We start from the raw sequence: 13,964 nt of genomic DNA, 5'->3' as shown, positions 1-13,964 counted from the left end.
TTAATGTATTATCGTCTCATTCTGTATATTTCTTCTTCTTGACTGGACATTTAAATGTATTCATTTTCAGAGATAATTGTTTTATTTTCATGCCAAACTGTTACAGAAAATGATAAAAATCCTCTCATGTAATCTATACAGTATAAAAAAGTGTGTTGAAAAAAGGATTAAGATCTTGCTTGATATGTCAAAAGTGTCTTTCACTCACTCACAAACACAAAACCACTTCAAGTAACACATTCAGAGGATATACAGCAGGAGACCACACACTCCCAGCGCAGACTCTGCTCACTTTACTAGCACACATGGAGACCAAATGTACAGTCACACTCAGTAGCCTCCGACTGACAAATCACAGAGAAACACAAAGAAAAAACCTCCACTGGCTGCTAAACAGTGGATTCATTAAAGCGGGTCTAATTTAAAAAGGAGTCTCTCGAAAGCATCCTAATTGTATTAACTGTTAATTCTCTAAGTGGAGATATTAAAGTGGGGTTTGATGACACCTGAGTGCTCTTGAGGAGGTTTTAGTAGGTTCAAGGGGTCCTTGAGTGGGTTCAAACAAATCACACAAATATGTGGAGAGACTAATCTCAGTCTGGTCAAATGAGATCAGTTTAAAAACGGGAACAAACATCATTTTTAAATAGACGGCAGAGCCAAACTGCAGTGCTTTGTTGACATTCTTGTTCACTGTGCGTTAAAGCTGCCTCACAGTGAGCCATTACTACGCAATGAGACGCCATAAACTTGCACTAAATTGCTTAAATTAGTAGCTGATGAGCTCTTAAACAGGTAAAAACAGACATTTAATCGAATGTAACAATCGACGCGAGCAAAGAGGTAAATGTTGCATACAAAATAGTAACCAGACATCAGATTATTTAAGGCCACTATCGACAATACTTTGAGACAATTGGCATCTGTCCCATCAAGATCATCTCTATTTTGGGGATCATGCTCAGACGTATTGCAGCGTATTAAACATCATCATGTATTCTCATGCCCTCAAAACCCAGCTCATGCTCTTTTCTTAGGAAAGGTGTCAAACAGGCAATGAAGGAAAAAATGGAAAGGACGACTCCTCTATCACTCATGAGTAGTAGTTTTCTACATGTGCAAACATCTTAAACTGTTAAGTCAAGATGTAAACTTTATTGTTTCTTTCCTTTTTATTCCACTGAATTCAATTGAAAAGTCTATTTTCTGTCATTTCTGTCTCCTGCTATATAAAACAGTCACCTGTCGGACTGTGTATGAATATGTATGTGTTCCTGAAATCATCATTATGTCATACTTTTATTATCTTTATCATTAAATGTCTTAATTGATGCTAAGACAGACAGATTACAACTTATGTCAACAGCCAATACATGGTCCTATGATGTAGGTGGCAGATTTCATTAAAGTATCTGTGTAATGTGTTATTTAATTATTCATTGATCACTATCTGTAAATATACAAATATCTTTATCTTTAGGACATTCTGGTAAACTCAACATACAAATGATCACTTACTTTACAGTGGTTAAGTCTTTAGAAATGATTCTCTATACTTGTTCCTATCAGCAGCAGTTATGGAGTTATTAGCTCTACAAATAGTGTTTTCACCTGATGGGTCTCAGCAGGACAAACACAGCTGGAGCTAATAAACATTAGGCTAATAATGGGCCCATTTGATTCAGGTGTGCCAGTGAACAGCTTCTGACAATATACACCAATGAGCACTGATGAAACAGTGTGCCACTGTTAATGCACAATGACCAACCCAAATCATACGTAGGTTTACTCATTTATCATTTTATTAGGTGCAGCTGTGTTTAATGTGCAGTAACATCTGTGAGAGAAGTGTCAGTTAAACTGCAGGATATAGAAATAAATGACAACTTATCAAACGGAGCAAGGTTTTAAAGGAAGACAATAATCATTTTGAAGAATTTTTAATGTAGTTTAAAGAGAAGAAAATTGTTTGATGTCTTTTTTCTTTTTTATCAGCTTCCTGCTGGTTGCTTTAGGGTCGTGGTAAAAGTACAATAAGTAGTTTAAATTCCTAATAGTACTTACACATACATAATTATATTTTAAAGACTTATTGTATTGTTTATTTTCTATCTGTGCAGGCTTGGATAGACAGACTTTTTAACACTTACAGAAGCTTCAGACCAATAAAGTTATGATCAGTGATATTCTCTCCAATTAACAGAACAATGCATGACCATTACAGTGTATCTTTATGCTTTTAATACTTGTTGTATAGCTTTAAAATAGATGATAGAAATCTTAAGAATCCCAGAAGCAACAAATGCCACTGAAAGATCATCTGTCAAAATCTTGAATACATAAATGTTAGTTATGAAAAATGAAGTGATTTAAATGAATTGTAAAACCATAAAGCTTTATGTTTTACCTCTATCTCTTTAGTAAATAAACAATTGAATAGTTAAATATGAATCTCTTATTCACGACCAGCTCTTTTTCTTTTTCAACCGTAGTCTTTTAATTTCTCTGTTTGGAGAACTAAACAATATAAAACTTTTATTCTTTTCACAGATTTTAAAATGTCCATCAGAAAAACAAAGTGTAGCACATGTGAACATAAATAAACAGTTGTATTGATTTTTAATGACTTGTGACCTCTCGTGCCAATGCAAAGAGTGTGTAAACAAGAAAGGATGTGACATGAAGAGTTAATATTAAGCTTCCATCACATACAAGCTAACCCTAACACTAACCCTTATCTGAAAACCACATCAACAATAACTGTGTTTGTACACTGTAAAATAAATATATTAGAACTTAGTTGTGATGTATCAGCTGTCAAAAATAACCAAAACTGTATGAAATTGATTTTTTTTAAACTAACTTTTTGTAAAATGGGGTGAAATCTGGTGAAATAGTTTTTTCAAATTAAAAACAGAATAAAAATCTAGTTTAAATATCTGTAACAGTTAATGGCCATTTAGCTTTGCTTGAAATATCTACATCAAGTGTAATAATGCAACAATTGCTTTGTAATGATCATTATCTGCTTTTCTAAAGGGAAATATTCAGATTTAACATCACATCCAATGAAAAGTGACAGCTCTTTTTTTGTATCAATGCTATGAATATCTAATTTCTGTCAAATAATGACAAATGACTGTGAATGACAGTTTTTTGTGGTCACATTTGGTTATGGTTAGGTTAATGTAAAAAACATAGTGGCATACATATGTATGAATCTTCCATGAAACTAGACTGAATTAAAACTATTTAAGGAGGACTTTTTTTAAAATCAGTTTTTATATGTAGTTTTCAGTCAGTTGTTACATATCTGCAAATGAAGAAAGTTTCAAGTTTTAAGTAAATGATCACTCACTTTTTAAGATGTCACCGTGCTTGTTGGGGAATAAACTCCATCCATTGGTGAAAATGAGTGAATCCAGCGTGAGAGAATATGATTTTTCCAATGTTTTCCTTCATAAAAACAAAAAAGCCAAACGAGGAGATCGTGGAGGAGATAGAAAGACAAGGAGTGATCAGGAGAGACTGCTGCTGCTGGCTGAGTAAAGAGCAATAAAATGACACATGTAGAGAAAGAGGGAGGGAGGTAGAGAGAGAGAGAGAGAGAGAGAGAGAGAGAGAGAGAGAGAGAGAGAGAGAGAGAGAGAGAGAGAGAAGGAGGGAGGGAGGGGGTAGATAGGGTTTGGGAGGGAGACCCGGACACAGAATGACATGCATTAAAAATAGTTACATTTATTACTGTCTTTAAATAATAACCTTTATCCTTAACAGATGTAAAGCTCTGCAGGACACATTGAACACAGTAGAGGTTAGAAGAAGTTGCATGAGGATAAAATAAAGAAGTTCTTTTTTCCACAGGAGGAAGCCAAATGAATAATGTGCTCACAGATTTAGAAAAGACAATTAATTACGCAGATGCTGTGATTCAGGAGAACAAGAGGGGGAAGGAAAAGTAGAAAGAGTGTGACGTAGAAGAGAAGAAAAGTGATTTATGTCAGAAGTTCATCTCGGTAACAAAGCCATGAGTCTTAAATAGAAGAAGATACTCCAGTGCTTTCTTAAATAGTAGATTAAAGATGTGTGTGGATCGTAAATTGCACTGAAGAGATACAGAGAAACATTTTAAAAGTTGCACGTTATCAGAATATGATCTTCAGACAGCACAGAATTGAGAAACTGATTGTCTGCCCTCTACTGGTGGAAATTAATCAAATTAAAGGATTGGAAGGGACAAAAATATGCTCCTTCCTTCGCTTGAATTAACCAAGGCCCTGACTGTAACATCTCTAACATTTCCCTCTTAATATTAACTGATTTTGGGTGTATCACCTAAAAGAATCTGGAAGCTTAAAAAGTATTTTTTTCTCCAAGGGTTTCTGGTTCCATAAATGAACTTGTAATTTATTAAGATATCAGGAGTTCTGGAGGTTCTTAAATAAAATAGAGCCTGATAAAAATGTTGTTTTCAGCTGGAATAAACTGCAGCATGATGTGAATAAACTGTAAATCACCTGATTTCTTCCATTGTCCAAACTTCTGATTGAGTAGATTATTAATCTTCAACCAGGCCTTCATTTCATATTGTTGAGTTCAAATGTAGCTATTTCTGGTGTGATGCATTTCCTGCCATCTGTGTCTTATTTTTCTGCAGTTTTGTGTTTATTGTTCTGTACACACAGAATCAATGCAAACGAATGAGGTGCTCTCAGTGGGCGTTAAATCTTATTAGTACTGTAACAGTTAAGAATTGTTTATTTCTATAAATGGCCTGAAAGACTCTCGAAGTGTAAATGAGGATTATTTAACTTGTAAAATAAATACATGCCATATTAGCATAACATAAAAAATGTGTTAAGATAACTCAAAGCTTGTTTAACACATACGATAGCTCAATATAAAAATTCATCTCTTAAATAATGGAGAAAAGAAATCACTGAAGAACTCATCCATTAAATCACGAATAAAAGTGGGATGTATAGCAAGTAGTCAAATAGAGTTCTATCCTATTTACTTTGTGTTAAAACATGTTGTATTACTTTCAGAAATGAAAAAAAAACAAAAAACAAACAGAAGATTTCGTGCCATAATTAATTGGATAATCTGGATAATTAATTGTTCTCTGTATTAATAGTTTTACACAGAGGCTCTCTGATGATTTCCAAGTAGAATAATATCTTTCTGACAGAAATGATAGCTTACTATAAAGTATTTCTGAGGTTTTAGTTATGATATTATGATATTTCTAATAGAGTAGACTGGAGAATAATGCAGAATAATGCACTTTACCAAGCTAAATCATTTTTCATTTGACTTGTTTTGATATGGGCAGTGTGACCTGTAACCTGTTCATTTTAAATTCTATGATTAAGCTTGAAACTGTGATGTGATGTCAGTCATTGAGACAATTAAACAAAAGCTCGCACTAGAGGAAAAGAAGGTTTTCCTATTTAATGTTTCCCTTTTGAGTTGGATTCAAACTGTTTAGACAACTTATAATGAGGCATTGTACAGTATGATTGTAAAGCTTCTCTTTTCATTGAGACGACCAATGCAGCTTTAATTGTCTGATTTAAAATAAACCAACTTAACCTAAATAATGGTGAGATAAAAGTTTCTGAGAATTGATTTCATACTTTCAGTCTATCCATCACTTATATGTTTGTTTGTGTGTCTTTCCAAATAGCAGGCCTGGTGTTCACCAACAGTGTGGTCAGCGTCTCATGATTTATTTTAGATGGAAGAATAGTCACCTATCATTACTACTCAGTATGTCTGCCTTCCTGTCGCTCCTCCTCTGTGGTTTGTGTGCATGTGTGTGTGTGCGTGCGTGCATGCGTACGTGCGTGTGTGCGTACTGCCAACACTTGTCTGTCCTACATCATCTTAAGTATCTTTGACAGCTCACCACAAGTCGCTCACCATGAGAAAGAGGTGTGTGTGCGTGTGTGTGTGTGTGTGATGGTATGCATTGCAATTAGAGAGTGCTTTCACAATGAAAACAAGGCAGCTCTTATTACCTGTAGCTGCAAATATTGATGTTTTGCATGGTCTCAAATGGCCTTGTGAAGCTTTATATGTTCTTACTAAAGCGTCAGTGTGGTGGAAGCCGGCAGGATGTGTGGTGGAGTACACTAGTGAACAATCACTGCTTTGATTTCAAGACCTTTGTACTGTCAAATGAGCCAAAATGATGTTAAATTACTTCAACAGATTTTTTTGTGAAACATGTTTAGTCTGTTTGTAATAAAAGTGTCACATTAACTAGATTTAACTTAACTGCTATCTCACAGAGCTACAATTAATGATTTCCCTATCAATTGATATGCACTTTACTGGGGATGTCATCAAATGTCTTGTTTTGTCCTACCAAAAATATACAACTATAATGTTAAAATATGAAAAGCAACAAATTCTGACATTCGAGGAACTTAAACCATCAAATTCCTCCTTGAAAAATGACTGAAGTGATCAAATCAATCAATATATTTTCTTCCAAATTATTCATCAACTATTTACATCAACTAGAAATCCTTCATTGCTTTAACATTTCACAGCAAACTAGAAAAACTGCACCTGTGAGCTTGTTGTCTTTTCACAGTGTTAATGGCCTCACATCACCTGTCCTTAAATCTAACCTTAAGTACAGACAGACAGACAGACAGACATATTATTTTCATTCATAAATTATTCTATTATATTATATCAAAGTATGCAGACTGTGTGTGTTGTTATTAGAAAAAAATATGTTCCTGAGACATTTTCTGTAACATTTAATTACAGCCTTATAAAGGGGATTGGTGAGGGGAGACAGATTATGAAACAACACCGATATCTAGTGGCCACGATTGGAACTGCAGCTTCAAACCATTACAAATCACCATCTGTGTCTCAGTACTGTATGCATGTTGTTACAGGCAGGATAAAGAGGCAGCATTGTTGTCCTTAATGAGGAGTGCAGTGATTGGATAATATTGCTGTCACTCTGACTGGCAGCTGTTAAATGCATTTCAAATCAGGTAGGTTCAAGTAGGTGAGTTTGTCTAAGTGCTGGGATTGATGATCAAAGATTATTGGTGCATTCGTGCATGAGAAGGCAGGATGCCAACAAATTCCCACTATGTCACAAGTTTGTGTCACAGCCCCGAAGCGGGTTAAACAACCACTACAATGTTACATTTATACAATAATCAAGATAATGTTTGGACACACGTTCTCATTTGAGTGAATTGTGAGTTGTGTGTTTACAGTTTTCTGGGTCTTTATGCAGTATAATCACCGCCTCTCTCTGGAAAACATGACTAACAATGGAACCACTGACGCAGAGTTTGGATCTCATTCTCAAGACTAAGCAAATATCTCATTTATACAGGGCTGGGCATGTATAGAAGGGAATACGGGCACAAATGGGCACACATAAACCCCCATATATGTAATATTTATATTACATAGCACACACATTCACAGCTAGATTGTAACGCTTGAAAAATTCTGCTCCTTTAAGCTTGTTCTTATACTTGGAGATAAAGGAGAAATCCCTCTGGGCTGGTACCATTTTTGGCTGCTTACTTTAGACTAAGTAAATATAATGACATAAAATTACACATTTCATATGCATAATTATCAATACAGAGAGTTTTTGATTATTAAAAGATCAGTCTTCTTGCTTTTATATGCAGGAGTATTATGCTGTCAAACAAATCAAACTGAAACTGTAAAACAAACTCTTTTATTATCAGATCTGTTTACAGCTGCTTACAACTGGTGCTCATGATCATAGTTTATAATAGTTTCAAATGTATTTACATTGTAACTCACATGCCAAACTTGAGGCGAATGTTTGTCATGCAGTAAGTTGTATGGCATGCTGGTTCTAATGTGTGGGTCCCCTCGTTCGTTCACACCGATTCACACTGGTCTTTCATCAATGTAGCTGAGCTGAGGCGTGTGCTCCCCCCACTCCATCTCCTGCAGGTCAAGGAGGGGTTCCTGGGGATGTGGGGCCATGCTGGAGGGCTGGAGGTGAGGTTGGGAAAGAGACTGTGACATGAGCTGGGACTGGAGCTGGTGGCAAGGGGGGACCTGATGATGGGAAAGCTGGGATTCGGACTGTGATTGGAGCACGAGGTGGGACCGAGGGTGGGACTGCATTTGAGGCTCACTACCAGGTCCCGATATGTCTACCAGAAGGGGAGTGATGGATGAGATGCAGCTTGATGATGGCAGAGAAATGATGGAAGAGGATGAGTATGGATGTGGTATAATGGTGTGCTCATGGGGGGAGCTGTTGAGTGACGGGGGAGCTGAACAATGAGAGGTCTGCTGAGGAGCTGAAGGATCGTAGGAGGCGAAGGTTCGGGAACACTGAAGTGGATCAAACTCTACTTCCTCTCTACTACTGCGACCTTCTAACACCTTCAGCTGAGGAGAGGATGGTTCAGGTACCAGGACGCTTGGAGAATGTTCGTCTTCTGAACAGTCCACAGGTGCATGTTGGGTAAAAAGCGGCGGGGCCGGGGAGCAGCTGTCTGAAGAGACGCTGGGAGGTGGAGTAATGGTGTTGGGTATCAGCAGCACGGAGGGGTTGTGGAAGAGAGGTTTGAGGAGGCGCGTCATTTCCTGCAGCTCCTGACTCACAGCGGTTACCTGGCGGGAGAGGACGCTCATCTGGTCCAAAGAGAGGAGTAAAAAAGAAGAGTCCTCTGAGAGTGGGCCTTATGTAAAAGTAGTCTGATATGTTTTCCCCGAAATGTAGGACTAGAAACAGAATTTCTGTGTTTCATATTGTTATTTAAGTAGATTATCTCCTCAGCATCATCAGTTAAATAATAAATGCTGCACTTCTATTGGTAGAAACCAGCACATTAGATTAACAGTGCAGAAAATGCGCTTTCATTGACCCTCTTTTTTCTCCTCTCTGAATGACACGCAAATCTCATTCAACAGTAAATTATTATGAAAAAGATAAAAACTAAATAAATGTATTACCCTGTATAGCCTAAAACATCACTAAACAGGATGACTGACAATAAAAACTGCATTCATTTGCCATAAATCTTAAAGACATTTGACCAATACTTGGATGGAAAAACCTCACCCACTACTTCATTACACCTCAAATAAAGAGTAAACAAGCTGGTTCACAACAATCATGATGGCGGGTATGAGAGAATAGAGACACAAACCACACACACATTTTTTTGGGAGTGCCACAAATTATACTCATTTTGGGAGAATGTGCACGTTAAAATTAAAGACATTTTGGGAATGCTACATTCTGCAATACCTAAGAAATGCAAAGTTATGTATCTGGGAAATATAAAGATATTATTGATCATAAGCAAGAAGAAATTGGTAAAAGTCTGAGCCCCCAACTACAGAACAATGGTTAGGAAGAGAGATTTATACTATGAAAACATGTTTGTGTACATACATGTAAGAAATTGATGATTTATGACACAGTGGAAACTGCTCATGGACTAAGTGATATATAAAATACAAGATACTGGTTTTGCTTACACCCTTCTTCAACAATGGACATTTGTAATCATGGCTCGTTTATTTTAGTTGCATGTTTATTTAGTTTCCTTTTGTCTTCTTTTGCTTTATTTTGATTGTAAAAAAAAAAAAAAGACAGACAGTGCTTTTGGTTGTATATACAAACAAAAACATTCAATAAATCTTTAAAAAAAAAGTTTATGAGTGAACTTGAACTCTAATGTATGAGTTAACTTACAATATTAGAAATATCTAATGGAATTATAATGGATCACAGACACTTTGTTGAATCTGAAGAGTATTCCCAATATCACAGTCTATGCATCAGCATGGTATTACCTGCCTTACCTCATGCTTTAGCTTAGCAACAGCCTGCATGGTGTCACCCTCATCATGGGCTCCTGTGGACAAACACAGAATGACACACATTTATACACACATGCTAAGTGACTGAGGACTTCAACAGCTGTTAAGAAGATTAGTGATTCATTACGCTATGTTTCTTTACAACTCTGCAGACTGAGGTTGATAGTGGGCGTCGTTTTTAATGGGATCTGGTCCACTGTGATACATAATACTGCATGTAATGTGTTGTGTGTCTGCGTGTGTGTAGGTGTGTGTGTTTGTGTGTGTGTTCACCTGAGGTAGGTGAAACAGGGCTGGATAGTAAAGTTGCACAGGGAGGAAAATCAAACTTCTGAGCTGAACCACTCTGGGTTTCTGTTTCAATCCCATCCACGAACCTGAGGAAAAGATAATAAGGTATTAAAAGTAACAACTCTGGTTTGTAGAGTTAGAATAAGGGAATAAAGTAATGACTTTAATCACAGATCATTTATACTGCACTGTCCCATATAGTCAAACTGAAAGATTTCCAAGAAAGGAGACACTTATAGGGAGATATTTAATTGAACATAAAATGTCTTCTTTGACAAGGAACAAAATCTGAGCAGTCTGCATATTTGCTAGTTCAAGAGTGAGAATATTGTGAGGCAATAAGGCAGAACCTCCACATGATGGCAGCAAACTGTAAAGCATTTCTACCTTATAAATCCAACGATGCCAAGCTGTAGATACTGTGCATAAGAGCAACCTATAACTAAGCTGTATGCTTTAGTACACTGAGCTGGTTCATTACACATTCAGGCAAGTACAAATGGCTTTTCCTTGTTTAAGACAACCAACAATATCCCTCATACCCCTTGTGACTTTATATTATTTATAAACACAAAGGGGACATGTTTTAATCACCACAGCAAGAAAAAAACTTTATTCATGTATTCACTGAATCCAGGATCAAGTGCAGTATATCATATTAAGTCTCTTTTTCAGTGGTATGTCAGAGGGCTGAAAAGCTGATAATAACCTAACGTACATAACCTGGCTGATTTTAACTGCTGAAATCCACACTTAAATCTACATATAGATATTTAGAATTGGCAAAGGAATTTCAAATGTTAAGTAATTCCTGCCAGTGGAGAAATAAGCAGGTTTCATCCCTTTGGGGGCATGAATGTGCTCAGCATATTCCTATTATCTTATGAGATATTGTGTACCGAAAGCTGACACGTTGGCATGTTAGAATAATGATTGAGGAAATATCCAGTATGTTAATGGTTCACCGTGCTACGGCCATTTAGTGCTAATTGAGCTCTATTACAATCTGACCATTAAATTTAGCTATTCATTATTTCTATAAGTGGCAGTTTTGCCCTAATGGGGGAGCTAAGACAAAATGTGGGGATCAAAATCATAGGGTTCATTCTCTCAGGATGCATATTTAATCAATCTGACAAGTAGCTGTTAAAATATCTTGAGAAACCAACAAACCAGCTAATGATGTAGTGTTTCAAACAGGCAAATATGTAAACATTTGTATATGTTAATAATTTACTTAAGAACTTGCTAACTTTATTTTCTGTGGTTGCATCCTTTCGTGGGTACTGATCTTTTTATATATGAACTTGTATTGTGGCATTTACTTTACCAGGACATCAAGATTATCAAAATCTCAGCCAAAACAAATATTTTTCATTTCAGCAAAGGAACATGTCTCATAGTGACCTGCATCTGCTCTCTATAAGCTTTACAAAGTTCACCCATATGTCAAATTCAGGCCCACGACTCGACTCGACTAACGCACCTGGCTGTGAGTGGATCATTACAAAGAGCACTTATGGAAATGTCATCCAGCTGTCCACAGTCAGCAGTGAGAGCATAGTATGTTCAGAAGAAGCTGCACACACCTGCATACTAATTACCCATCAGACTCTGATACAGAAATGAGACCAAAGCTGTGTCGGACTAATCTCTCCTTCATTCGTTCTTTCCCTGTTCCCTCCACACAGCATATTTTACATGCCAGTCATCTCAGGAGCAAAAGCAAAATATTGCATAGCGAGATTTTTTCTTTTTAGCAAAAATGCAGTGTAAGGTAAAGTAAGGAAGTAAGGAGCCCTCCAGGCACCTTTGGTGAAATCTGTCAAAGTCAACCATTAAAACCACTGAGCCCTTTTTTTCCAGCCAGGCAATTGGATGCTGAAAAACTAAAAAACTAAAATATACAAGACAAAAAATAAATTCTTTCTTGTGTTGTTTCTTTTCCTTTTTTTCTTTTATAATATTTGTTTGTTTCCTGTGTCTTATTTAGTTGTTGGTCTTGTGGCGCTTGTATTTTTTTCATACAGGTGTACTAGTGTGATTATCTTGCAGATAGTTGATTGCATGTGTTCCTTAAAAAGAAATCTCAAATGCTGACACAATAGTACAATTTATTCATCTGTGCAGCCTCTCACAGCCGAACCAACAATAAATGTATTCCTCCAGCCCAGAGTCTGTTGCCACCTCTCCAGGGACTCCAAGCAAATTAGCCTGTAGACGGTTTGTATTTATGATTAATGTCAAAAGTCACAAAGAATGCAAATCAGAGTCCCACTAAGGGTGCCTTGCTACCACTCAATAGACTCCTACAGTGGAGCTGACACTAAGTACTCAGTTGATAAATCAATGAATGGTTTCTTACCGAGGGCTGAGGTCGGGCTGCAGGCAGCTGAAGCTCACCACAGGGATCTGCAGGCCGGGGGACCGAGAGAGAGTGCTCGCTGGTCTGAAAGGTCTTGGCGGCAGCAGCGGAGAGCGCAGAGGGGAACGCAGGGGGGAGCGCAGACCTCGGCCCAGCCTGCTCAGGGGTGGTATCTTGGGGATAGGTGAGTGTTCCCCCTCGGACCCTGATGCCTCCTCATCTTCCTTGATGGAGGGAAGCTTTTTCATGATTCCTCCGTTGCTCTCGCAGTCAGCCTGAAGTGTGAAAGACATGGCAGGATATTTAATCATTTGTTTGGAACAAGCACAAAAAGATAGAAAGCAGCAGAGATCTGGGTCTGGGTCACAGTGGTAGCAGGCTGAGAAAAGTCTTGCCCATAGCAACTTCATCCAGCTCCAAGACAGATGGGATAGATATGTAATTCTTTCAGTGCTCCCTGTCTGCCCCGGGGTTTTCTGCCAACTGGACACAGCTGGAATACCTCCACAAGCGTCCAGCAGAGATAAGACATCCAAAACAGTACACTTGGCTATTCTGTCTGAACTCCTTATCCTGTCCCATAGGGTGAGGCCAGAAACCCAGCGAAGTTAATCCTCTTTTGGTCTTTGCCAAAAGTCTTGACCATCGGTGAGTCTTGGAGCATAGATTGACTGAGAATTTCATCCCTAAGCTCCACCTTCACCTCAACAGTCCAGTACAACATGGCTTTTACTGCAAACACTACACCAGTCAGTCTCATAATATGGCTCACCTTCACCCACAAAAAAGTCCCTAAAATGCTCCCAATTCACTCCCAGGACGAAGAGGGCAATCCATTGTTACAACCTCATACCTGGAGGTTTTACAGTAGATAGTCATAACTGCTCACAGATTAGTGTAAATCATCTAAAACTGCAGATGTCTCTTAGAATGGTGCAGTTGGGATATTGCATAGGTATTAATATATGATTAAAATACTGTTTGTCACTTGAATTCAGGTCAATGTCCTCCCAAAGTCAGTCAATGTGGTACTGACCCATTCTGAACAAACAGCAGCACTCATGTATATCAATCAGATGTGTGGTTTTGACCCAGTGCACTTATTGTCTATTTTATATTCTAAATGTTGTATTTGTCACACAGTTTTTTTCAGTTAATATATAAGATACCCACACAAATAGGAAACAATGCAATACATGTATCTATTATACTGTGATGTTAAAATGCCAATTTCACAAAGAATAGCAAAATTGATGTCCAAATATCTTTCTGACACGGTCACCACCATCTGCAATGTATTAGTTGTTTTTTTTCAGCAACGGAAGCCACCTCCATTTCCACTGTGTATTGCTTTGCAGAACACAGGCACTCAAAAATCAGATTTTGTGTATGTTTACTGTTACATTTTTCACTATTTTTGTTTTTTTCCTGTTTGAAAACACAG

The 13,964-nt window shown here is 37.4% G+C and overlaps 1 protein-coding gene across 1 annotated transcript in view; it reads right to left on the bottom strand.

Annotated features, from left to right (window-relative positions):
* Window positions 1-7,908: 7,908 nt before the first annotated feature.
* LOC134006558 (potassium voltage-gated channel subfamily H member 3-like) overlaps window positions 7,909-13,964 on the bottom strand; it is a 34,009-nt gene continuing 27,953 nt past the window's right edge. Inside the window, exons 12-15 of the mRNA XM_062445474.1 lie at window positions 12,521-12,795; window positions 10,138-10,241; window positions 9,847-9,899; window positions 7,909-8,667 (exon numbers count right to left, since the gene is read on the bottom strand). Coding sequence (XP_062301458.1) covers window positions 7,909-8,667; window positions 9,847-9,899; window positions 10,138-10,241; window positions 12,521-12,795 — 1,191 coding nt within the window. The remainder of the gene's footprint in view (window positions 8,668-9,846; window positions 9,900-10,137; window positions 10,242-12,520; window positions 12,796-13,964) is intronic.

Source organism: Scomber scombrus, chromosome 24 (genome assembly GCF_963691925.1).
Source record: "Scomber scombrus chromosome 24, fScoSco1.1, whole genome shotgun sequence".
In the NCBI taxonomy this organism is placed as follows: Eukaryota; Metazoa; Chordata; class Actinopteri; order Scombriformes; family Scombridae; genus Scomber; species Scomber scombrus.
Note: the sequence above shows the minus strand (reverse complement) of the source record. Positions and strands in the feature narration are given on the sequence as shown.